Source organism: Argentina anserina, chromosome 5 (assembly GCF_933775445.1).
Source record: "Argentina anserina chromosome 5, drPotAnse1.1, whole genome shotgun sequence".
In the NCBI taxonomy this organism is placed as follows: domain Eukaryota; kingdom Viridiplantae; phylum Streptophyta; class Magnoliopsida; order Rosales; family Rosaceae; genus Argentina; species Argentina anserina.
The window spans coordinates 7,842,709-7,869,354 of record NC_065876.1 but is presented as its reverse complement, the minus strand read 5'-3'; the positions used below and the strand labels follow the sequence as shown (position 1 = coordinate 7,869,354).

The following is a 26,646-nucleotide window of genomic DNA, read 5'->3' as shown; positions in this document are numbered from 1 at the left end:
TGCTGCCCCAACAAATGCAGATAACTCCACCAGCACGACAAACAAAGGGAGGAGAAAATCATGGACTAGCTTGAAGGAACTCGCTGAAAGAAATGAGCTAAAGAAAAACATCAGTGATCTTTCAATCCCTTTTTTTATGTAAATGGCATGATATCTCAGTGTACCTCAGAACATCAAATTTTGAACGAGAGAGAGAGAGAGAGACAACGTTCCCTTAGTTCTTGTTTCCTCAGCTTAGACCTCATAAAATATTCTTCGAAATCAAATTCTTAACGAGTGAAACTGAAAGGCTCGATTAGTCGAGACTCATTCAACTCGACGAACAAGTATCTTAGCGGTTAAGAGTATTCACTTGTACACATTAATTACAAGTATAAGAACCTTATATTTACTGAGGGAGACTTTTACTAAAACGCGTGCGAGGGAACTCTCAAATTTAGTATGAGGCCACGTGTAACCACCTAGAGTGGTAAATCCGTAATAATGGTGAAGAAGAGGCGCATTAACGGACCTACACCGGCTTCGTATATAAACGGCACAAGCCACGTCGTCGTCATTTTCTAACAGAGAGAGAGAGAGAGAGAGAGCTCCGGTGGAGAGTGAGAGAGGTGAGCAATTTGAAACCGTGGCGATTTAGCCGGAATGAGGAACAGAAGATTCGCGCAGATCGCGACGAGCGACGACGAGGAAGACGACTTCGCGCCGCAGGGGCAGCAGTCGGAGGAGGAGGAGGCTCCGGCGGCGGCGGGGAGGAAGAGGAAGCTGAAGAGAGTGGCGGAGGAGCCGGAGGAGGAGGTGGAGGACACACGGAGGAGTAGGAAGAAGAAGAGGAGGAGAGACGAAGAGGCTGAAACGGCGTCGGAGGAAGAAGAAGAAGAAGAGGAGGAGGAGGATGAGCTGGAGGCGAAGCCGATCGGGGAGATGGTGAAGATGTCCGGCAAGGGGAGAACTCGGCGGCATCATTACAAGGCGTTTGAGTACGACGGGAACCAATACGAGCTGGTTAGAGATTCTTGAGTTTTATGAGCTTTGTGTTAAATTAGGGTTCTAATTTTTCAGTTTCTTGTCGAAAGTTTCGCCACATTGTTCAATTAGCTTAGAAAATTTCATAAGGAATTTGCTTTACTGTGAATTATATGATGATAGGCAAAATTTAGGTGCTTTATGGATTTTAATTGTGTTGTTTTTGTTTCTCTTTCGTAATTTGTTGTTTTCGGTTTATGGTTCTGTGTTGAGTTTGTAGGGTTTGGTGTGATGTAAGGTTTCGAGTTCATCCTTGTAGTGTGTGTGTGTGGGTGAAGTTATGGTTTGTATTTGGTGGATTGATATATGAGCTATCGGCTATAAGTGTGTGTTAACATGTTTTAATTAAAGGATATGCCAAAATGTAGTGACATTCTTGTTTGGTTTCTTGAAAGGAATAGCTCATTATATTCTTCTCTACTTTGTTCAACATAGTCAGTACAGAGTTTGTAATCCAAAGGTTTTTGTAGAAAGGATTCTCTTGGGCTTAAGAATGTACTTTTTCTTTTAACATGTTCAGTGACACGTCGTTTTCTTTTATGTCTCAAATGGCAGCTAAAAAAGTAGATTAGGTGTGTCGTTGCTTGTTGCCCTTCGGTCTCTTGCTCGTGGTCTAATATATGCTCACATGTGGTGTTTTTCCAATGTCTTACATGTTACCTGTAGTAGTATTTGCAACTTGGAACTGCTTGGTAAATTTTATTGTCACTTGAGTTGTTGTAAACCATTTGTGTTTGTGTACCAGTTCCCTAATATGTTGTTTCTGAGGTTGTGGAAATATCTATATTTTTTTGTTACGTTTCCTTTTTAAATGGATTATCAGTTACCTATGAAAGTATTTCCTCATATGAATTTATTTATTTGATTCAGATGAGCCCAAGCTCTTATGGGATCTCTATATGTGTTAATGATTATCAGTTTTACATTATTATTATTATTTTAAATTTTGGTGGTGATCTTTTTTCATCACGTCATTACTCCACAGGAGGATCCGGTGCTTCTAACACCCTCTGAGAAAGGAGAGAAGCCTTACGTTGCAATTATTAAGGTATTTCTTTGTAAATATAGATTATAAATTATTTTCTTTACCATAAATTGTGTACGCTGTCTGATTTCCCAAGTATCACGGAATTTTGTAGTTTTATGTGTTCTTCTTTTCCGCTGGTCCATAGTCGTCACCATGCCTCTTTACACAGACCCTTTGCTTACTGTCTGCTTTGATTTTTGGCTTATTGGTTTGTGGCAAGTGGTTATACTATGGGAGGTTTCTTTTTCTTGATATGTCTCTATATCTTTTGCGATATTTAGGAAGCATAAATTTGTCTTTTAACCAATTCTCATTTTCTCACTATTGGAACTGGATTTTTATAGGATATCACTCAGCTCAAAGATGGGAACATGGTGGTTTTAGGGCAATGGTTCTATCGTCCTGAAGAGGCAGAGAAAAAAGCTGGTGGAAACTGGCAGTCACAAGATACAAGGGAGCTGTTCTATAGTTTCCATCGTGATGAGTGCCCAGCAGAATCTGTAATGCATAAATGTGTGGTTCATTTTGTTCCTTTACACAAGCAGCTGCCAAAGCGTAAAGAGCATCCTGGATTCATTGTGCAAAAGGTGTATGACACCGATGGGAAGAAGCTTTGGAAGCTGACAGATAGAGACTATGAAGAAGATAAGCAGCATGAAATCGATTTACTAGTACAAAAAACTATGCGAAGATTGGTAGATCTTCCTGATATCGTGATTGGAGATCCAACTGTTAATCAGGATGATCAATTGAAGAGTAAAAGACATTTGATGAAAAAGAATATAGAACCCCTTGATGTTTCTAGATCGGAAGAAGCAACAACTAGGCCTGGTAAAACTCCAAAAGCTGATACACCTGGAAGCTGTTTGGCTAATTTGTCAGAGTACCACCACATCTTGGTTGATCTCAATGCATTAACTGGAGACTCACATCGTGACAAATGGTTGGAGAAACTTTTAAAGGAGCTACAACCATTGTGCAGTTCTGCTGATAGCATGAAAGGGGGTGATAAAAGAAAAACTGGTTCTGATGAAACTGATGGTAAGCCCTCAGATGTTGCAAATGGACGTCAGGATAAAAATCTCAAGGTATGTAGTATGTTTACCGAATATTCTTTAAGGCATCCTTTTGGTGTGAAGTGTTGCAGGAACACCCAAATGTTATTCCTTACGCAGTTAAATGTAAACTTGGTGTTGTGGACAGGGTGGCAAGCCTTTCCACTGGCCAGATGATGCTGTTCGTGCAGCTGTTTCTCTGGAGAAGGCTTCACATGATTCCCTTTCCTCAGATTTTCAGAAGTATAACCAAAAAGTGCGATCACTGCACTACAATATATCGGTTAGAATCTGTCCGGTTTCTCATGCAAATGCATTCATCTTTTTTCAGTGACAGACTTATAAACTAGTAGTAAAATTAGTCCAATATATTCCAATTTGTGTGCAGCACTTTTGATAGTGTTGGTGTCTATATCCTTTTTCTTTTTATCTTGGCAGAGACAACCCGTGCTAGCCCGCCGTCTTCTAAGTGGAGAGTTGGAACCTTTAACAATACTGAACATGTCACCAGATGAGTTAAAGGTATGTTCTCTATTCTTTATCACAGCTGGATTTATGGGTGGTTCACTCTGGGTATGCTCCTTTTTTTATTTTTCATCAATCAGTATTCTAAGTTTTTGCTCTTTGGAATATTTGCAACTGCATAGCCTCTAAGTTGTTGGTACTTGAGGTTCCATAGGCATTTATTATTAGCTGGGAAAATGTATAGGAAAAATTACATTGAACAAGTTTCTTGGTTTTGTATACTTCAGCCGGGTGTTGGGGAGTAAGTTTCCTTGACTTCTTCTCATAAAAATATAATGAAGGTTTCTACATGTATAGGAATACATATGCTTGTGTCTTTTCCCATCTTGTATGGTTTCATTGATCAATGTACATCATTACATGTTAATGCTGCAATAGTCAACACTAGGTCTGTTAAAAGAGGATGTATATAATCATGGCCTTTTATGGTTCTCTTTTTTTCGGGACTCATCAAGTAAGATTTTTAACAAACTTCAGGAGGGTTTAACTGCCGAGGAGAGAGAAATGAAGGATCCTGATGAGTCGGAGCGTATGCAGGTCACTACATTTGATACCTCAATTAAATTTGTTTTGAATTTGTTATGCATGCACATTTTTGATTTTTTACTTGTAAAATAGATGACTGATGCGCGTTGCACAAGATGTTCAGAGCTTAAAGTAGGAGTAAGAAACATCATTCAAGCAGGACATGGTGCTCGCTATGAGGTAAATGCATTTGTAAATAGTTTATTGGTATGCGCTCAATCATGTTGGTGAATGTTCTGCTGTATCAATATGCCAAAATTTGCTGGTTGACCAGCGTTATATGTTGCTGTTTGAATCTTTTGATAGGCAGTGAATAACAATCCCTTTTTTAGTCACTGAGCTTTTTTATTTCAGAACTGTACTCTAACACAATTGAAGATCATGATGACCACATAAGGATGTGTGTTTTTGTTCATTCGGCTGAGGCAGTGAATAATAATCCCTTTTAGTCCCTGAGCTTTTGGACTTTAAAACTGTACTCTAACAAAATAGAAGATTATGACCAAATAAAGGTATCTGTTTTTGTTCAATCGGCTGAATAGTAGATTATAATAATGGGTCTATTGATGTAAAAGCAGTTTGTATCTGGAGCAACATTGAGAACATTCATCTGATATAAGGGGTGACAAAAGTATCTCTTATTGTTATATTACTAAGTTAATGACTGCATTTAGGTTATATCTTTGGTATTTACAAAATAATACGAATATGGCCATGTAGCAATGTAGCTCCGTACTTTATTATTGTTGTTGTTGTTGTCAAAACTGCTTGATATATGAAAGGTTCTATTGTCTGAGTAGTTTATAGCATGTTAGTTGGTGGTGCGATTGGAATTACTAATTTCCTGATATATTGGTTTTCAGTTGGAGTGTACTGCCTGTGGTAATCAATGGTATGCTGCCCGAGATGCAGTTTCGATGCTCACTATTGACTCACCGAGTTCAAACAAGAATGTAGGTACGGTTCCATCTGCCACTGCCAAGTTTGAAGATGTTGAGAAGAAGCTGGTGAATCCCCGTGCATCTGACACAGCAGCAGCTACTGAAACTCTAAAAAAGACAACTGAAGCATATATGCCCGTCTTGGAGGCACAAAGATCGTTTGGTAAGTCCAAAAGGGAAGAAAAGTCTGAAGCTGAAAAGAATGCCGAGTAAAAATATCGCGCCCTTTATTGGTACTCTTGTTTGAGAGATTTAGGTGTATTTAGCTAGGAAATGTTCCTTGTAGACTTATTGTACAAAGTAGTATACTCATGCCCAAGTTAATGAGTGGTTCTGTCACTGACCCTGCTGTAGCCGTAACCTTATTAGAGTTGGTTACTCACATACCAGTGGCAGTCTCCGCTCCATCCTGAGGGTTAGGATCGATGGTTTTACCATACTAATGTACTGTAACTGCATCGATTTGCATAATGTTACAGTATGCACGAGAATCTGATATGCTGACGGTAATGCCTCACAACGTTCTCTTTTTATTGTTTCTACTTTGTTCGTTATTTTCTTGCATTCATGTTGTTAGGATTTTGATTTCTGTACTGAAGGTTATGCTCCACTGTTATAGCAACTGATGAGTCTGTCTTTGGGTACAAAAGTAGACACACCAGTTATTCGTTGCGCATATTAGTTACTGCCTGATAGGATTATGTAGCTGCTGCCATAAATAAGCTCCCTTAGATGGAAACTAATAACTAGTATATGACAGAGATGGTAGCTATCTGGGACTCTGGGTAGACTAAACTTTAGGAGATTAGTTGATGTGGGTGTATTATTCGAATGCATAATGGACCATGAGTAGCTAGGTACTCAATCATAGAAACTTATTGGATGTCTTATTGCAGTTGGAAATGTAATGAAGTTGTTAAAGGCTTCCCTAACTCCTCAGTACTAAGCTATTTTGAATCTTCACCCACTCCCATTTCCCCGTCCTTGGCTAACATTGCAGATATAATGTTAATGTTAAATGTCACTTTATCATTGTTTACAGACATATAATATCAGACCTCTACATGTGCAGTGTGCACCTTCTGATTGAATCTGGATTAGAAGTTCAAGGATGGTCAAAGTATTCCGATAATGGGATAATTGGGAGATGACATGTAACCAGTTCCATTTTCCTTGTGACATCTTGAGGAAGAAAAGGGTTTTGGGACAACCAACTCTCAAAGGTCAAAACCCTCAACTTCTTCCTTAAGATGTCATACGATCATGATACTCTTTTGTGTTTATTTTGAAAGCCACGGTGTGAGAGAGAATCCGAACTAGGATTTTGATCCAAAATCGGATGACTAACTTCCGATTAGGATTTTACCCGAAGTTTTCACCATCGGTAACGTAAAAGAAGGGTAAAAGTAAAACAGAGCAAGATCGGATAACGTGGAGGAGAGAGTACAAGATTCGGTGGGTGTGATGTGACCGACCGCTCCAGATTCGCTACTCCCGCCCAAAAACCCTCACATGCACCCAAAAACGCACACAATCACCATTTTCATGCTTTTGCCATTACCGCCCTAGATAGCCCCTAATGAATAATTCCATGAGAAAACCCGAAATGTTATACTCGGAAGAAGTATAGAAAATTTAGGTTTCATTCGAGGTAAAATTTTGTGACGGTGTGTGCTACATGAGTTTCTAGGTCAAGTTTGAGGGGGTTGAAAGCAAGGGCAAAGATTTGAACTTTCTTCCATTTATTATATGGGATTCGAAAATTAATTATAAATTGTGGGATTCCAATCCTTGGTAAGAGCACTGCCCATAGCTTAAGTTAATAATTTCTGTGCACCGATAAACGACACCAACTCCATTATAATTTGATGCAGCTCCTTCCCTATTGATCAAATTTGGCCAAATTCCAAACATACCCTTCCAACATTTGAATATCATCATGTCTGTCAAGGACAAGGTAGTCATTGTGTACATGGGGTGCTCCCTCCAATGCTGCCAAATGACTGGTTAAGTGTACTGGAAGAGAAAGAAATCATAAACAAGAAAATAAAAAAGATGAGCTCAGGGGTCCTGGCTTTTTGTAGAGACATGTACAGAAACTGAGCAGCACTTGTCTTTGGATTCAACCATGGTCTCTCACTCACCACCCTCTTTGTGTGATTGAGTGAAAGAGAGAGTTTTCTGTGCGTTAGTCCTCGACTTGCAAGTTGCAACTTCTCCCTCTTGCATGATTTCTCTCACTAGCATTGTATCTAAACCTTATGAAGTTATGAATAATCATCCATTCATCCCATCTTTTTCTCTCTCTAGATAACACTTTTGCTTTACTGCTCTTTTGCCTTGGATTGTTTCTTTTAGGGGGTACCATTTACTCTCTCTTTTTTTTTTGGTTACTATTGAGCATTGATTGTGCATTTACATGGTGGTGGGTTTGGTGTTTATGTCTTAATTCCTAAATATTACGACTTTAAATCCAAGAGAGTGAAGAACATGATTGCATCTGCTGCTGCTGGTGGAGGCTTGTTGGGTTTTCCTTTTGCTTCACTTATCTGAGATCTAGTGGGGTAAGCTCTTTTCTTTATTAGTTGGCTTAGAATGCAAGTGAAAAATCCAGTTTGGGATTTCTTTTTTGATTTATATTTATTGCCAGAATATGCTTTTAGGTGTTTTAGGCTGTGTTGCTTTTCTCATTTTTTGAGATCTTTTAGAGTCAATAGCAAGATTGGTGCTTTTTCCCAGTTTTGCAGAGATCAGAGTTTTTGGTGGTTTGAGGTTTATGTGATTCCAAAGCTTGGAATCATTGATGGGTTGATTGCCTTTCCAAAATTTGGTATTTAGGATAGTTCAAGATAAATTTTTTTTTTTTGCTTCTGGGGTTGGTGGGAATATGAGCTTGCAGCCATTTTGAATGTGATTGTTGCAATTGTAAAATGCATTGCCATTCCAATCTGTCTATTGCTGTAAGTCTAATTTTATTTTCAGTTTTAGTTTTATGCTTGTTTGTGATTTCTTCTGGTTGTCAAGACAGAGAAAAGAAAGCATAGGTCTTGTCAATTGTCTGTAGCTGGGCTTGAAATTTGACTTTTCTCAAAGGAGTTGGTTTGGCATATAGTGCGCATTGTGTTTAGAAGTTAAGGATTTCAACCTTTTTCTGTAAATTTGAAGCTGAATGCTTTTATACTATGGTGTATTTTGTATAGTTCATTCAATGCATGAGTTTGGTGAAAAGTGTTTAATCTACAATTTGAGGGTCGATTTCTTGTTGCAGATCGTAACGATATGTGCGTAAGAACTGGTCTTGCAGATCATGATGTCTATCTTTTGTTTCTGATTTTTGCAGAACTTCAGATCTGTCAATGAGATTAGAGATGGAGTTCGAGAAAAATTGCAGAGTGGGTCTGAGTCCCAACACTGTTCTTCCAACTCATCGGCATTCTTGTGTTGAAAAGAGGAGCACAAAAGGGAGACCACCACGCCGAGATGATCTATTGAGCATCAAGGAGGGGTTTGTGGAAATCAGCTTTCAGCGCTATCGCAGCACTTCCTGTAAGGCACCATCTAGACCTGTTGGACAGGAAGGTAACATTGATTATAAGCGAGGTTCTATATATCAAAGCTCCAAGGAGGTTAAGGAAATTAAGAAAATGGGCACTGCTGAGGGAAGGAAAAAGATTGAAAAGTCGTTTAGTAGTGGCTCTTCTTTCTCTGATAGAATTGTTGATACGTCCCGTAGTTCAGGTGAGGAAAGCCAACACATTAGGGCTTCAGTACTGTCTTTGAAACCTGAATTGAATGTACCATCTCCTGGAAGGCCTCATGTGGAGTCGTGTTCACTTGATAGCATTCTAGAAATATGTGTGGATCCTGATGACAGGGAAGAGCAATCAGCTGAAGCTTTAGGAGAAGATCCAATGCATTTGAATCTAAGAAGTGATCCGGTTGGTGGACCGTCTAACAATGGAAATGAACTTCTTGAACGAGATGAAGTTCACAAATTGCACAAGTCATTCTCTGCTAAGGTGGAAATGCTTCATACTCCTTCTCCATCAGAGAGTGATCGCTCGTCCAGTGTGAGCTCAAAGACCCGGTTCAACAATATAAGAAAGGTGTTTGATCCATTTAAGAAGTCCAAGTCATTGCGAAGTCCAAGTTATGTTGTGGATCCTGGGGGAGCCAAAACAACTGGGATGGCAGACGTGACAAAAGGCAGGATGCATCAAAAATCTTTGTTGCCTGTGTTTTCAAATATGGTACAGAATGCAGGTTGTGATCCTCTGCGTATCAACCAAGATTACCACCAGTCTAGTGTAGCATCTTCGCCGGTTCACCTACATGGCCATATTAAGTTACTAAATAAACATGGGATGCCATTTTTTGAGTTCTCATTGAAGGGATCAGGGGATGTCTTCGTGGCCAGGACATGGAAAGCGGATAATGGTTTTAACTGGGTGTATACCTTTCATGCCATTGGTGGTAGAAAGAAGAGCAACGCCAGCAGTGTTGGATTGCATGGTAGCGATAGAGACTCTTCAATGGTGGGACAAATGCAAGTTTCTTGTTATCTATGTTCAGAACTAAAAGATGGAGCTTTTGACAATTCCATGTTGACTGAGTTTGTTTTGTATGATATTTCTCATGCAAGGCAAATTGCAGCAGAAAACGCACACTCTAGTTGTACCCTTGATGATGCGAAACATCCCAAAGGTTCCAATCAGAGCATGGAGGGTGCAACTTTAAAGTTGGAAGACGGGTCTTGTCCAATGAAGGTCAAACCTCAACACAAGGGTAGTGATTCCAATTCTTCAGCCTGGCCATTTGCAGCTTTGCATCCAGGTCTTGAAATTGCAGCCATTGTTATGCAAGTTCCATTTGAAAAGAGAGAGAACTTGAAATACAAGAGAGGGGATAAGGTATGTGATAAAGTACCTGCAAACCTTCTTAAGCTCTCTACGGTCAAACAGAAGAAGGAAGACCCTGATAGTTGGAACTCAGGAAACTTGAAGGTGATAATTCCATCTGGAAACCATGGTTTGCCAAGTGCTGAAAGCAAGGGTCCTTCATCATTACTAGATCGATGGAGATATGTTGGTGGTTGTGACTGTGGTGGCTGGGACATGTTCTGTCCTCTTACTGTGTTAAGTAATCCCAACATTCAGTTAGCTGATAATCAATTATTTGAAGATAATCAGCAGCCTTTGGAACTATTTGTTCAGGTAAACATCTTCGACGTTGGAGTATGTTTTCATGATCAAGCTTGTATAAATGAAGTTCTCTTGTTTAGTTTTAGATTGAAAGGCATTTTAGAAAAACTTACATCATTCTTAGATAAAGGCATTTATAAAACAACTTGCATCATTCTTTTTGTTCGCGTCTAGCCATCTCATATTACTCTTGTTTAATTTGTTGCAGGGATCAAAGGAGAAAAAACCAGCATTGACCATGACAATGGTTGAAGATGGACAGTATGCAGTTGATTTTCATGCACAGTTATCAACATTACAAGCATTCTCTATGTGTGTTTCCATTCTGCATGGTACAGAAACATCAGCATCAGTCACTGGGCAGGAAGAAAACAAACAGTTGTCCCAGAACAATTCTTTGAAAGTGCTTAAAGAGGAAGTGAAGTTCTTAATTGAAGCAGTCACAGAAGGTGAGAAGAAGATAGTAGCCAAGAGGGTGAAAAAGATCCAACCAGCTTGTATGCTCGATCCTCCCTTCTCTCCTATTGCACGAGTATAGATTTTGAGCAGCACACTTGGTGTTTCTCCAGTGACCCACATTGGGATCAGATGATGACCCCAAGGGTATCAGAAACAGATGGCTGAGACAATGCCAGCCGCAATCAAAACTATAGTACCACGGCACAATAGGCAGCTGAGTAAACCAGTAAAATGGCGGTATCAAATCGCAACAGACTTTTTGAAGCTGCATAACTTGCAATTGCCTGAGTTTTATTGCCACAGAAGGCTACATCAAATGTGATGTATATTTTGATTGGTTCGTCGCCGCGGTCTATAATCAACTCATCAACAGAATACAATACTGTCCATATTGAAACTTGTAGCCTTGTAGGAAGGGAAAAGAAGTAGTTATGTTATATGGGAAGGGGAGATACAGTTCATTATCTTTTGCATTTTTTGTTAGATAGGAAAGAGGGGTTGGTATATCCCCGAAATGGTGCCACTCTTATTTTATAATATGAAGAAGCCAGAAGACAAGCAAGTATGAATGAATTTGAATACTCCACCTTATTCTTGCATTCTTATTGGCTCACTCGTCTGTTTGCTATGGAATGAGGGCGAAATTCAGAACATGTCGTTTTTCCCATAGAAAAAGACAGTAAGCTAAAAATATCGCCCGATTTATTATTTAGAGTACTGAAAATCTGGTTGGACCAAGAAGAAAAATTCCCAGACTATTCCAATACCAAAGAGTCGGAAGACTCTTGTTTCGGATGCCTCCCTAGGTCTTGCCGGTGTCATATGAACTAGTTACAGACTCCCAGCTCGTAACCGTTATCTGTAAACGAGTTTTTAAAAGGCTGTGAGCTACAACTTATGCAAATACGTACCCTAAATGCTAGTTTGGTGTAATCGCTTTTGCGTGTAGTGTAACACAAGTCTAAAACCACGAACGGATGCTTCTCAATTGTATTCAGTACTAAAGATCCAACATCATTATGATACAGAATGGTACACACTACACACTAGCACCTATACTGAGTATCATCTTTTTCTCTCCTGAACTGTCAAATCCTACTTTTGCTTCTCATTTTCTTCTGCCCTTTCACACTAAAATACAAAATTTGTATCTCATGTATGTAGACTCTGCAGTCGTGGTGGTGACGATGGTGCGGAAGTTGGGAGTGTTACTGAATCATCTTCCATGTTTTGTTGATATTGGATTCTTTGAGCATCAGATTATTGCTTCACCAAACTAAAGGATCTCTTGAAAAATTCATATGATCCAAAGAAGAGGGCTCCTTAAGACATATACATAACCAATCTTGGAGTCAATCCCCTGACAATCAGAGTAAAATTCACGGTCATACATCATCATATCATGAGCAGCTCAGTGCAAATAGAATTCCAGAGAACAAGAATATGAAAGTGACTCATGGAGCTGTTGCAAGAGAACAACATAATAATGGGTAGAAACTAGAAAGGACAATCAATACCTGTATAGGCCTTTCAGGCCTTCTGTCTTTCCTATTTCCTGAAGTGCGTGAATCACACTGTTATACTGGCTCACAGACCCTGGAATCTGCATAAACACCTACATTATATAAGAAGCGTGTTGGCATTAAAATTGGCATTTCTCCTGCATTTTTTTTTTTGAAGTTCTGGCATGCTGACCAAAGGGCAATTTTACATTATATTTCCTATCTCCAAGAGAGGTATTTTAGAAACAAGTATAGACTATAGACAAGTACCTGGCAGGCCTCTCATTACTTAATGGCTGGGACATATTTCTGAACATAAATTACCCTGACTGTTATTGTTGTACATAGCATACGAAATATGATACGGAATCAAGTTAGAAAAGGCACCAAATAGAATATATGCATAAAATAACAAACCTTCGTCTGCAATCTTGTTTTCACAACATCAAACGGAGTTGTGAATAATGCAGCAGTAGATCCAGCCAGTCCTCCACAAACTAGCTGCAGGGATAGCAAAATCATCTTAGTAAATCTGTGATGGAAAATAGAGCAAAACCAACTTGCTAAAGGCCAGTCCCAAAGAAGGTAGATAATATCTAAAAAAACTATTGATGATGAGGATTTAACTGTTTGTAATGTGTTAGGGTAATTGCTAGAATCTTCTGAAGATAGCAATAATTTCTTCAAGCTCATATGTGTAGAACTGCAAAAAAAAAAAACAGAAATCTTATATATCACATGCCAAAGTACAAAGGACATGATTGACCGAAAAAAAAGGGTATAAAGGAGATGGTAGTACAAGGACAATAGTCACCCAGTAAAATAACCATTTACGATCATTACAAATTCAGAATAGAAAATCATAACTCATGAGAGTATATTCTGACCCATGTTCTCTCCCTCTCTTCCCAGTACCTTTTACAGTTCAATCCCTTTCTCAGTAAGTAGAAATAACTAACCTTAACAATTGAGTGTCGAACGTTCCTGCAAAGTACAGCTCCCCATCCAGAATATAATGAAGTTAAACCGCCCTTCTGGATGATGCCAACCAGAGCATTCCTGAATATAATTAACGGTGAAATAGAATCCTTACAGAACAGAATTTCTACATAGGGGCATGCCAGAACTAGAGTGATAGCTTCAAGAAGGCTTCTTGCAAGATATTCAGACTATGTACATTGTTATTAGCAATAAACCATAAGTTTCAACATATAAAAAAGATTCGGAGGAACCCAGAAATAGTACTGTATGAGTAGTGGTACTGGTAAAGACAATACCAAGATCTTAAGGAAATACCAGCAATTGTGATACCATGAACCAACTTGCATCTGCTGCTTTATACATTCACTTGGAGTAAAGATAAAGGAAGTAGCAATGCTTGCACAGCCACTTGATACACAATGGGCAACAGAATAGTACTCCTGCACAAAAAGGAACGAGTGAGATACACAAAGGAAGGCATAGAAAGCCCGAGAGCATTATGCTCGCACTAGAAACCATTGAGGAATACAGTCACATTTCCAATAATTCAAACACCATCCTTCCCTGACTCCATGAGTATTAAACTACTAAAAAAAGAGTTACACAGAATGGGAAGATACTAACAATACATCCTGGGGAGGATACAGGAGCTTAATGACACTGCACAGGGCAAAAAGAGAGAGGTAGACAGATAGTAGAGAGTTACAGAGAAAAAGAGGTACCATTGGAAATAAAGGAAGCAAAGCTCCTTTCATTGATTCATATGTGAAAGTATAAACTGCAGAAATTGGAGCTGAAGACGCAACATTGGTAGCAATACCACGATAGAGTCCAGTTAAGCCTGAAATCAAGAGCACCATCAGGTTTTCTGAAGTATGACAGGAGAAAGTATTCAAAGTTTCAAAGATAGACTGATTCTAATAGCATATAATTTATTAAATTCCAATATATCAACTCACCTCTATCAGACACAATTGATTTTCCAATGTACCATATAGATTTTTGCTTGGCCCGGCAAGATTGAATTACTGTCTTGATTGTATCCACCGGATGAAGACAAATGCTAACGAAAATTCCAGACAATGCACCTGCAAAGGCATGCTCTTGTTTGGCAAGAGCAATCTGAGGCTTATCATGTGCTGATGCACAGGGCTGCACCTTGCATCCATCCTGGATAACAAATTGTTCTGGCTGATTATTTTTGTTGTCAAGTAGGTCATGATCATCTATTTTAGGACATTCTATCAATCCTTTACCACATGAAATTAACGAGTCTATGATAATCCGCATGAAGATTAGTACATGGGGCGGTTGAAGTAATGACATCTGCCTGACCCGCTACGAGGAAATAGTCTGAATACAGAGACGTTCTTGTATTGATCTCCAATTTTCCATCATCATCCTTGTATGAGTTGCAATATTTAAATGGAGCAGGGTCATCCACAGCATCTCTAGTCAAGTCGCCAGCAACTCTAGTTGTTTCTCCTGGCATGCAAAACTGGTCAGTTCTGGTAACTTTGATTGAGCGGTTTGCCCCAGAAGAAATCACATTATTCATCCATCCATACATACATCGCAATTAGTGTGGGACTTCTAAACTTGCAAGTCCATTTCCCTTCCCAGAATCTTTAGGCACATTAGCACTACAATCCAATAACCTCCAGAATGACGCCTGATAGTAACTTTTACAGCAATGGCCAAATACTGACATATTTTGGCTTATCTTCTTTAGATCTAAACTTGGTTGCGGCATCGTTGGAGTCTTATCATAATCCATTAAATTAACAGAATACCCTGAGATAAAACCTTCCCCATCCAGACCAGATAAGACAATCTCTTTCTCACAACTACTTTGAATGTCATTTGGATAAGCCTGGGTTGGATGAATCCAAGAGGACGACTTGCAAAATCCCATATTTGGCCAACTGCTGAGATGAGCTCAGTAGTGCTCAAAACCTCAGGAGACTTGTGTTGTGGTTTCCTATTCCCTTGCTCATTAATTTTACGAGAAACTGTGCCAGCAGATCTTTCACGAACAGAACTACCAAGCTCAGAGGACACCTGACCAATTGGGTACCACCGGTCTTTGATTGAAGGTTGATCATTCTTCGGTGGACTATTCCGCCTAGCCATTTTTCTCAAGCCCCTTTCAGAATATAGAATCTCCCAAAATAAGAGTAGCTGCAAAATGGAAATTCACAGCTATATAACACAGAACACTGAGAACATGAACCCAGAATGAGACATTATCACATTCCCCAATTAGCACCAAAAAACACTTGGTCCAAAACCCATCAGCTAACTAACATATTCAGAAACATCTACACCCTCTTGAAAATGCAATGCAATTTAAACTATATATACAATTCCATAAGCATTTTTCAATCTAACTATCCATTACAGATTCAACTCAACTACCCAATAAGCTGAAACTGACATACATTCCAATCAAATCAACAACAGTAGACATCAGAATCAAGACATCGTCGAATTCTCAGTAACCCAAAACAAGAAAAATCGAATCTTTTTAAATAAATAAAAGAATGAAATTTCCAACGATCCAGAATTGGTGAGGAAAGAAGAACCTTGAAGATGAAATTGGGTGCTTTCCGGCTGAAAGCAGAGTCTCCGACGTCGTGTGGTTCATTTGCCGGAGAGGAGAGAATTCCTAGGGTTTAAGAGTAGTGGGGTTTATGGATTTGCAGATGATATTCAAATAAGGCAGCTTTTTACGTATAACAATGTGCGCACGTTACCAAATATTCTTATTCGTTTTGCTAATGTACGCCAGGGTGGGTGTCTCGCACATAGGCGTCCATTTTTTTACGTGTTACCAAACACATTCTATAGCAAACTACGAATCTTAGTTTTCTTCCAAGTTTTTGAAAATGCAACTTTTTTTAAGATTCATTTTGTGAATCAAATACAACGACTCACCACTCAGTGCACATTACAGGTTGTCTACTTGTAATTCAAGTATTCCATAAATGATACGGTTGGCCGTTACTTTTAAAAACTTCGATATATTGTGGCTAATATTCCAAGTGAATTGATGATGTCACTGATGTACATTGGTATATGGCCACTATACATATCACCTGGTCAGTTGTCCGATCTGACTGTTTGACCAGATCAGACGGCTTTTGAGCGCCATCTGTTGATCAACAACTGACCAGGTGATCAGCAGCGTCAATGATATATCATAACCATGCATTTCACTATGGTCTATCGTTAACGTACTCATTTTATAATTCTAAAAATAAAAATGTACTCATTTTATAATAATCTTAATTTTCTTTCCCAAGAAAAGTACATAAAGAAAAATAACTAATCTAAAAGATTCATTTCGTGAATGAAACGAGTCTTTATATTATTCCTTATTCTATTGAACTCTCAAACTGTTCCACACATGCTGAACATGCCCATCTTCGACTTATCTGCGATGAAGAAACACATAATTAAGCATCTTCAGCTGTACTTGAATTATGTATATATATGCAAGATAAAGGATGATAAGTTAAAGGAGCAAGTGTGTCGTGTCAGTGTGTGTTTACCATTTCCATACTTTAGACACTGATCAGATGTGCAGCCAAGTTTGCAGTAGTAAATAGTAATGATAATCGAGATTTTGTGGTGTTTGAGCTCGAACCGGGCACCCAGCTATATATCTGTAGAAAGATACCATTGTTTCACCTCGACATGATTCAGCACATTTTTGAACGCAGTCACCACTTTGCATGGCCGACCCTGGACCTAGGGCCAATTTTTTTTCTGCTTGTTTATTTATTAACAATTAAATTTAATATATTTTAAAAAATAAAACCACATTGTTTCAAGAAAACCTCACTTTTTTTCATTCTTTCATCAACATTAATTGGCAGTCAAACTCTTCGATTCCTGCAATGAGTTTTTTCATAATGAAGGGAGAAGTTATTGGCTTAGCTAACACTGTTTTCCCTTCCAACTTCTTTAAGAGGTCGTTGATATGCGATATGCTTAATTTAAAGGTCATATTAATCTCAGCACAACCCAATTTGATGAACAAAAACGGAAAGGCAACTCAATGAACTTTGAGCAAACAGATATCTAAAAACTAAAACTTGTACTATGATAATAGTACATATATTACAAGGTGATTTTGATATGTTAAGTCTCCATTTGTCAAATATAAAGACAATTGGAAACCACTAACAGTCACATAGCCTAGAAGGAAGCCACATAATTATGAATACACCGTACAATAGAGTGAGTTTCTAACAATGCCAATTATGTCACAAACTATCACTGTGCAAACTGCCTAATGCCATCGTTTGCCAGACTTCAACGACGAGGTGCTGCTTCCAGCAATGGCTTTCCTAGGACCTGACATGAATTTTACAAAGAAAACACCAGGAAATGAGTAGAAAGTGACCAACATCAACGCAACTATCAGATTCAGTTAAGTTGAGCAGCAGCGGTAAAACTAGATCAATCAATCACTGCAACTCTAACGTTGTATGCAAGATAGAGGAGGATTTAACTAAATACTTACTTGGCATAACCTTTGACGAGCTTTTAACCAATGATGGACGAGTGCCTTTTGTTTCCATTAACTTGGGTGTTGGCTTTGGAAGTTTAGATGTTGGTGCAAACCTTAACAATAAATTAAAAAGAAAACATTAGATTCATAGGATCATAGGAAATTCACAAAGTTCAATTAGTAGCATATAATAAATACGAGAAACCCACCTTACACTCGGATGGGATGGTGTCTTCTCCACTAGAGCATTCTGAGCTTGAGTTTTCTTGGCTTCTGGAGGTGTAATAGTTGTGCTTTCCACTGGTTTGGTAAATTCAGGAAAAAGGGTAAACTCCACGGCAGAACTAGACATTGAACCATCAGTTTCTGTTCCCATTGAAAGACCACCATCAGATATGTCACTCAATCTCTCCCCAGCGTCTTCATCACCAAAGCCCAAAAGCTCAAAGTCTTCATTAAAACTTTGACTTGCATGGCCTGCAAGCTTTGATCTTTGTGAGTCTTGCTTCTGATGTCTAAAGTCATCCATTGACAGCTGAAAACCAACTTCTGAGTGATTATCATCCGCTGCCTCTGAGAAACTGTCCCTATAAGGAGCCACTTTATCAACTAAGCTTGAGGCTTTTCTCTGTCGAGGACTACCAATTGAATGTCGAGGACTCCCAACTGAGTATCTTCTTGGAGAGGAAGATGCAGATCTTAGTACACTCATGCCACGGTGTACCCCATTACTATTGGCCTTCAGCAATCTATCAATCTCCTCATCTTTCTTGGCAACTGTCTCTTTGAGCGATGCCACCTGCCAGAGTTAACAGATAATTACACAAACAGATTTCTTTTTTTTTTAAATCCTAACTTCTGATTGCCAAATTAGTCAACTCTGCACCATTGCTAATGCACAATATTTCATCATTTAAACAGAATGGGAGGGAAAATGATGTTCTGAAATGAGGCAAAGTTCATGCTCTAACTATTATGCAAATAGTAAATTACCAAACTAAATGATACACCGACCTGCATGACCCCATGCGGCCATGCCCACTTAGCATATCAATATTGTGGCATCTCAGCAAGATTTTGAAATAAACCCGCAAATACTTCACTCCAGAGGAACTCCTATAGGCTTTTTAAATGTTGACGACAACATATCTATAAATTCTAATAGAGACAGTAATAGCATGCAGTTAGCAACACAATCCTTTCACAGGAAACACATACAAAAGCAGCAACGCAAGGGCGGAGCCAAAAATTATTAGTGGGACTACTTGATGAAATTGCCATAATGAAACCTAATCGGAAATATAGGTTGGTTTTCTTTTTCTATTTCTGTTTTTTTTACCCGAAATACTGAACTAGTACCAGGGCTCCAGCCCAAAATACTTAGGCTCGCCCTTGATCTTGACTGGTTATACAAGCGTATAATCTACTTATAATAAGAAATGCCACATTATAAGAATTTTATTTAAAAGGCAGGTCTGAAATATATAGCGGACACATTCAAAAGATAATCAATACCTGTTCCATAAGCTCTCTAACATATCTTCCTTCTTTATTGCTTTTTGCTGCACCTAATTCGACACCAGAAACCCTCTCTGCAAACTTCAGTGTACTTATAGTTTCAGAGAATGATTGAGCATCAGGATTAAGCTGTACAAACATAAGCGTCTTTGCTTGACCCCCTGCACGTATGGACAAGTTACTGAATCGAACTTGGACTAGATTTTGTTAGCAAGAAAGTAAATAGCTGGACAAGTACCTAAAGAACTCTGGAGCACTTGTGTTAATTTGCTGTTTCTATATGGCACATGTGGATTCTTTTGTGCAAGAGCAAAAATAACATCTCCAAGGGCTGACAATGATTTATTTATGTGTTGTGCCTCCCTGAGCCTATCTCCGGTAGCTTCAGAGCGATCCACTCGTTCACTGCCAGCAAGATCAACTAGATGTAGGTTACCGCGGATAGCAGTGTCAGTCTTCAAGTCCACACCACAAACATGAACAGTCAAAACACTGCGCCAATGATTGATTATTAAATACAGCTTGGAAAATAACAAACCTAGAAAAGATGATGAGCAGAGGTTTTGTACCTGTGAGATCTGCTACTTCTTTCGTTTAAGGCGGTAGCACCGACTGCCCTATTTGCCAAGCCAATATTCATCAACTCTAGGACATCCGCAGTTGAGTTAACAAGATGCATGCTTGCATCAGGGACAGCTAACCCATTTGGTTGGGTAGAATTCCAGATCCCAAGTGTGTGCAAGTTAAGAAAAAAAAAATATTTTGAGACTGAATAGAACAAGGATCAACATCAGCAGTAAGGAAAAATAGAAATTAACAAACTTCAAACAACGAATATGTTACTGCTGACTTGAAACGCAAGATGCATTAAAAGTCCATAAACTAAAGGATATCTTCTTCGAGAACTATCACTTGATAGTAGATCAAGAACTTGTTCATTGTATATCTCAACCATTTGAACACCAACTTCATATTCTACGGAGCTTTTCCTGGTCTGAGATATTTGGAAAAGGTCATTTAGGGCTCGATAGTTGACACCCCATTCCTCTGTTGATGATATACTGGGCCCACTCTGGTAACAAAATAAATATATATGGTAAGACACAAGTTACATAAAGCGGATGGTTGATTTGAGAAAAGTAGAGGAGAATCATACCATTGTATAGGTCTTTCCTGAACCAGTCTGACCATAAGCAAATATACAAACACTGTATCCATCAAGGACAGAACGAATCAATGGTCGGGTGTCTACAAATACCTCCTCTGTTTACATATATCAAGATAAAATAAATTGTTAGACAACATATATCAGCAATGGCAACATTTTTCATTAGACTATTAGGTAACAGATACCTTGTGTAGCAGCAGGACCAAAAACTTTATTAAATTTAAATAGCTTGCGGCTGTCTTTTCTCTGTTTAGACGGATTTGCAATCACCAAATCACCATTTTCACCAATATACTCTATGGTGCTCTGCTTCTGGCTTTGCCCAGGAAGGAATGGCCTTATTCGACAGTACACTCTGATATTACCTTGAAGACAAAAAAGTTTTATAATCAATTTAAGGTGCACTGGAATCCATGTATGGCTACAGCATGTATATTTGAATATGTACCTTTCAAATCCTGCACCTCATTGTACAGCTTTCGATTCTCAGCCAGAACTACATGGTACTTATCAGCTGCATCTGCTAATCCTCTGAGCTTCAATCCTATTGAAGTTAGAAAAGCATACTTAGTGAAAAGATGACAACCCCTATAAGAATATATAGAAACCATGAAGTTGTAATAGCAAAAGATTTTACTTATTAACATCAATCTTACCCATGCAATTGAATTCTCCAGAGTAACTTTGTTTTGCACTCATTATTTCACGTCTTGTAGACTCCAAAGCAGCACTTAGTTCCTATAGACCATCAATATATCATGCTATAAAATCAACACCAACGGACTAAGATAAAAAAACAAAGACAATTATGGCACACCTTCAGAGCTCCATCTTGATAATTAACAAAACTTTGGTAAGATCCTTCTTTCTGTTTCCATTTCCCTGATACAGATTCAAAAGCTGCCTCTAGTTCTTTCTCATTCTTCTTTAAACCTGCTAGCATGGACTCAAGTTCTTTCAACTTCCTTTCCAGGTCAAGCTTTCCTTCTTTTGCATTTTCCTCTAACTGCAGGCACTGGCTTTCATATGTGCTTTTAGCTGTTTGCAGTTCTTGTTTCAATGTGGAAATCTCCAAACCCATCTGATCCTTCTCTTCCCTTAATCTCAGTACATCCTGCTCCTCTATTTTTTGCTTCTCCTCTATATTAAACTGCTCGATCTGCAAGTACCAATAATACAAAATAAGAAATTACAGGCACAAGTACAGTTCAAGCAATTCTACCGTTGAAAGTGTATGTATATGTATACGCACAACCCAAGGCATTTAATTATAGGAGAAAAAAAAAGACGCGCTGCATTTCAATGAGGCAGACCATGTCATTCAAATGGATCTAGTTCCATCTTGCAATGATTTAAACACAAAAAACTCTCCATCCACAATTCTGCTCAAATGATACAAACACCCACACAGTTTTGAATTCATTTCTTCAGTGCATGGAGAATATAGTAAATAGGAGGAAAAAAATCATGCTACCCCAAAAGGATATGGTAGTTGTCAACACATTACTACACTAAGTAATAGAAACATGCAACAGTTTTTCTTTGAGAAATCAAGTTTTGGGAATATATTGTTTATTAATTGGAGAATGAATATATATATATATATATATATATATATATTGCTTGAAGTATGATGTTAGGAATCAAAACAGTCATATTAGAAAGGTTACTCAACAAAGCGGTTTTGCTTCAAGGAATCAGGATTTAAGAATGCTATACCTATTGCTTGATCTATGACTATAGGAATCAGCTCTCGCAATTTCATTCAATAGTTTTCCAAAAATGCTGGAAATGAGAGCATTAGCATAAATGTCAACTTTAGAGATAAAGGCATTGTTGTTGTACGGTCATTATGATTGACTATGAATCATATATATATATAAAAAGATGACAGGTTTACATGACAGGATTTGAACCTTCAGTTTCTTTTACTATACACGGAAAGCAAATGCACACTAGTTTGAACGTGAAAATAGAATATTAGACCCATTCCTTGACAATGATTCCACAAAGAAATCCATGCATGGTTCACAAGTCATGAAGATCTTTGTATCATGTAAACTACAAAGTAAATACTTTTGTGGAATTTATGCAATAGTTGATTAAATCAGATTAGATGATTAAAAGAGAATGCATGCATGGAAAGGAAACCATGTACAAGAATCAGAAAGTCATCAAACTAATCATAATATGTTTTTTTTTTCAATTAGTGAATTCAAGATAGAAATAAGAGATTAAAAGTTTACCTTTATCTGCTTAAGCTGTTTCAGAACAACCTATAGGGAAGACAGAGGAGAAAGAAACAAGAAAATCCAATCAGCATGTTATTAAGCAATAAGCATGTGATTATAACTTTATGAGGACAATAGTCAACATAGTGTTGGGTTCACCTGAATTTCTTCACTGGTCCCTGATGCAAGAGTTTCAAGTACTTTCATCTTCATCTGATACTTCTCCTCGCGGGACTTATACATATTGTTTTGCTACAACCATCCAACAGAAGCACTTTAATACTAATGTATATAAGAAAACACTATTCTCATAGGCAAAGAAACATAATAATAAATTACGATTCTCAAGTTCACTGCTTGATTTGCAAATCGTTGTTCAATCACTTGCATGACTTTTCTCAGAAGATACGCCAGATGCTGCGAGAATTTGTTACAAAAGAAAATTTGTTAAAAATTTATAATCTAATACACAAAATATAACAAAGAATTAAACTATAAGTGCATATGCATATATGAATGCTTTAACACAACGGCATCCATGTATCCTCCTACTGACATACTTGAGGTACATCCCCACTATTTCTCTCAGCACTGTCCTCCAGAATCTTGTTCCCAACAGTGAAAAGTGATCGAGTAGATGCATTCTGCAATACAAAATTGCTTGAGTAAAAAAAAATAGAGCAAGAACTTTCACATTAAAGTAACTCTAACAAACTTATAAACAAGAAAGAGAAAGGGGGGAAATATCAATGGCTTACATCTAAACTGGTTGTTTTGATTGATTCCAAAATCTTGATATCAATGAGATCGACATTTGTCCCCTGCTTCAATTGTTCTAGAATGGCTGGTGGAACTAAGGACAGGGTCGGGGAAAAATAACAGAAGTTAATGTATTAACATATTGACAAGTTGTACTTGTATGTGAGAACAACATGAACGCATATAGAAGCTCAAACAAAATCAGGTTCTATTTAATGAATTAGAGCGCTCTTATGCCCTGAATAATGTAATTCTCTATTTAGTTTAGTGAGGCATGCTGAAATGCTGAATGAAAGAAGTTTTCCAACTCATCAAAATTTGATTCTCTATATTAGACTAGCCGTAAAAAATTTAATAAACCTAAGTGCTGAAAGCAATATCCAAAAGATATACAATCAAACCACTAGCTAGTTAATAATCTTACACGCCTAGCACACTAACTCCTCAGTTCCTCCAACCCGACACTTAAGCAGAATTGCACAAGGTATGATGTCTTACATGCAGTATATCATATGAACACAGACCCAGCACTGGGTCAATACTCAATACTGCTTAGCTCTTTACCATATAAATATCTTACATATGCTCTTCTTCATCAGGCTCTCTAGCAAAGTCGAGAAAAATTGCCTAAGTTTTTCAATAATATTATTCCTAAGACCAGATGAGGTATGTAAATAATTGGTACTTGTACATGACATGTACCAGTAACAGGATCATAAAAGATCTTCAACGATAAATATGTTTATAAAATAGTGCTTGTACGTCTATTAACTCTTACTTGTCACTTCAGAAGTTGAGTCATCTAAACTTCCTTTTGTCCCTTCTCTATTTTGATTAGGCTGTTGTCCGTATCTTGAGAATGATTGATTACGATCAATTTTCCTTAAATATTCTATCTCCAACAACTCCCCTCCTTTCTTTGTTTCATTTTTGGTGTTCTCTCCCCAGAAACCAAAATCGAATGAAGCCTTAAGTGCACTAAGGCACCGCATAACTGGCACCAAAGATCCCTGCATATAATTTCAAATCATCAATTGATTGAGATGTTGATATTACACATTTGCAGTGAAATATGTGTAATATACTAACATTACACACTGGAAAATGGCGTAAGATACATCAAAGAATAGCCGAAAGATATCAGTAATGTACTAATATTACTAATATTAGTAATATACTAATATTACTAACATTACACACTGGACAATGGTGTAAGATACATCAAAGAATAGCCGAAGAGATATCAGTAATGTACCTGCTCCAGGTCCAAAAGCTCAAAAGGAGGGAATCCCAACTCCTCCACAGCCACCAGAAACCTTTTGACATTTGCAAAACCAGGCTCTGAACTCCCGCCCTAAATTCAAGACAGACTGTTCGTGAGGAAGAGACCATACAAGACCATATACCAAAACTAAATAGAAATAGTTTTGACAATCATATAACAGTATAACATTATACCAAAAAGAAAAACATCAACAACAATAATCCTACCATTTCAACTGAACCAGGACACAGCTTATTTAAGATTCGACATAAGACAGTGCCATCAATCAAGCAGCCTCTGATTTCCTCCTCAGAAGCATCCTTCGGCAATCTTAAATAAGGAACGGTGTAATTTAACCATTCCACCAGAGCTAACATCTCGTTACCTAAACAAAATGTAGTCCAAAGGTAAATTATGGAGAAGTAGGATCTCAAAATGGAATTCGTAGCAAGATATCCAGAGAGAGAGAGAGAGAGAGTACTACCATCAATTGTGCTACCGGAGCTTTCCACTAGTTTAGCATCTATTTTAGATGTCCCATTTGAGATTTCACATCTCCCGTTTTTATCTTTCTGTGATTCTGACCATCCATTTTCATCAGTTTGCAGCTTTGACCCCCCATTTCCATTTTTGTGTGATTCTGACTGGATACTCATGATAGATCTGTAGGAAAGCCTTGTTCCTTGTTGTCAATTCCAAACTCAGAACTACGTGAACAAAGCAAACATACATTAGTCAGTGAATCGACCTACTGAGTAACAAACATAACGGCAAGGTGATGAAAAAACACAATAAGGAAGTTCCTTATCAAGAAAGAACACACAAGCTAGCACACGTCTGCAACATAAAAGCATCAAAGCACCAAGCCAAATTTGAAAAGCCACTAGTTCATAACTTCATGCCATTATACACATTGTAACACTGGCATTCCAACTATGTAATCACACCACTTAATCCACATCGAAGCCAATCTTTTACCAACTACCGAATTCAGCCAAGAATAAATTGCCACCATATGAAACCAATACAGTAAGTATTCACAACCACTCGTTTCATTCTCGCTCTCGACAACATCACTTATACACCATTTATAAACACATCTCCAACTAAATCTCACTGCAATTAGCTTCGACACAGCCTCAAAATAACTCTTTCAACTTCCTGAAGTCGTAAATTAAAAGAAATACAAAAATCAAAAGCTCATATCCTTTTCTTCAGATACACTTCATCTCGGAACAAACTCACACTACGAATTCTCCTTCTTCATTTCAACCAAACTCGAAAACCGCACACAATTCTCTACTCTCTTTTTCTCACCTTATCCAAAACAATCTTCACACACCTAAATTCATCCACCTCTCGAAAAATCGAAAAAGAAATGACACACAAAATCCAACCTCACCAGCTCAAATCCTCCTAACTTTTCCAATTCCACACAAATTTCAAACTACATGACCAATTCCTCGCCGGAATCCACAACCGCCGAAGCGTCGAAAAACGCAAATCGGCAACCAGATCGGCGGACATAAACCCTAGCTTTCAATGAAAATGCGGCGGAGAAGAAGAATACGTACCTGGTTTAAAGAAGATCAGAGAAACAGCGGCAGCGGTTCGGAGTTGGAGTTGGCCGGAGGAATTCGAAATTCCTCCGGGGACTATAAATGCCGGAGAGGATAACCAAAATGCCGGAATTTGCAGCACCGATCCGTTTTAACCAAATTGGTTGGATAAATAATTTTAATTTAATTTTGTTTTTTTGGTTGGAGTTTTCGGTTTTTATTGTCCGAAAATCTGTGAGGGTTTCGAAAATAGCGAGTGAAAGGAAAGATTTGATGGTAGTTGGGAATTGGGGAGTGATTTTTGTTTTTCATGGTACTTTTTTGCAAATGAGGGGCTTGGAGTTTTGGGTATTTCGGGTTTTGGCCCCTCCGCTGCTTTCGGAGTGTAG

The 26,646-nt window shown here is 38.2% G+C and overlaps 4 protein-coding genes across 8 annotated transcripts; 2 read left to right on the top strand and 2 right to left on the bottom strand.

The window, feature by feature from the left end:
* Window positions 1–581: 581 nt before the first annotated feature.
* On the top strand, window positions 582–5,634 carry LOC126796008 (uncharacterized). Its single transcript, XM_050522750.1, has 8 exons — window positions 582–1,002; window positions 2,009–2,071; window positions 2,395–3,138; window positions 3,254–3,388; window positions 3,544–3,627; window positions 4,108–4,167; window positions 4,249–4,335; window positions 5,019–5,634. The coding sequence occupies exons 1-8, from the start codon at window positions 643–645 to the stop codon at window positions 5,307–5,309; spliced, it is 1,824 nt and encodes a 607-aa protein (XP_050378707.1). The 5' UTR covers window positions 582–642; the 3' UTR covers window positions 5,310–5,634.
* A 1,752-nt stretch (window positions 5,635–7,386) lies between these two features.
* Window positions 7,387–11,318, top strand: LOC126796004 (uncharacterized). 2 transcript variants are annotated; one of them, XM_050522742.1, is made up of 3 exons: window positions 7,387–7,660; window positions 8,437–10,309; window positions 10,506–11,318. In XM_050522742.1, the coding sequence occupies exons 2-3, from the start codon at window positions 8,453–8,455 to the stop codon at window positions 10,833–10,835; spliced, it is 2,187 nt and encodes a 728-aa protein (XP_050378699.1). In that variant the 5' UTR covers window positions 7,387–7,660; window positions 8,437–8,452; the 3' UTR covers window positions 10,836–11,318. The 2 variants fall into 2 exon arrangements, with proteins under 2 accessions (XP_050378699.1, XP_050378700.1); XM_050522743.1 differs by lacking the exon at window positions 7,387–7,660 and adding an exon at window positions 7,751–8,056.
* Window positions 11,319–11,724: 406 nt separating this feature from the next.
* LOC126796021 (probable S-adenosylmethionine carrier 2, chloroplastic) lies at window positions 11,725–15,929 on the bottom strand. 4 transcript variants are annotated; one of them, XM_050522779.1, is made up of 10 exons: window positions 15,825–15,929; window positions 14,199–15,420; window positions 13,962–14,080; window positions 13,555–13,679; window positions 13,218–13,317; window positions 12,886–12,961; window positions 12,676–12,759; window positions 12,529–12,567; window positions 12,274–12,359; window positions 11,725–12,116 (listed from the first exon to the last, which is right to left on the bottom strand). In XM_050522779.1, exons 2-6 carry the CDS (start codon window positions 14,563–14,565, stop codon window positions 12,911–12,913), a joined length of 762 nt encoding a protein of 253 aa, XP_050378736.1. In that variant the 5' UTR covers window positions 14,566–15,420; window positions 15,825–15,929; the 3' UTR covers window positions 11,725–12,116; window positions 12,274–12,359; window positions 12,529–12,567; window positions 12,676–12,759; window positions 12,886–12,910. The 4 variants fall into 4 exon arrangements, with proteins under 4 accessions (XP_050378736.1, XP_050378737.1, XP_050378735.1 ...); XM_050522780.1 differs by lacking the exon at window positions 12,529–12,567 and having other exon boundaries at window positions 12,274–12,371; XM_050522778.1 differs by lacking the exon at window positions 12,529–12,567.
* A 1,391-nt stretch (window positions 15,930–17,320) lies between these two features.
* Window positions 17,321–26,510, bottom strand: LOC126795998 (kinesin-like protein KIN-14J). Its single transcript, XM_050522736.1, has 22 exons — window positions 26,273–26,510; window positions 25,183–25,405; window positions 24,926–25,083; window positions 24,690–24,788; window positions 24,213–24,444; window positions 23,434–23,528; window positions 23,236–23,319; window positions 23,015–23,092; window positions 22,835–22,927; window positions 22,691–22,720; window positions 21,262–21,603; window positions 21,101–21,182; window positions 20,893–20,988; window positions 20,630–20,809; window positions 20,433–20,539; window positions 20,170–20,348; window positions 19,846–20,010; window positions 19,515–19,768; window positions 19,274–19,437; window positions 17,968–18,557; window positions 17,771–17,871; window positions 17,321–17,601 (listed from the first exon to the last, which is right to left on the bottom strand). The coding sequence occupies exons 2-22, from the start codon at window positions 25,352–25,354 to the stop codon at window positions 17,537–17,539; spliced, it is 3,366 nt and encodes a 1,121-aa protein (XP_050378693.1). The 5' UTR covers window positions 25,355–25,405; window positions 26,273–26,510; the 3' UTR covers window positions 17,321–17,536.
* Window positions 26,511–26,646: the final 136 nt, after the last annotated feature.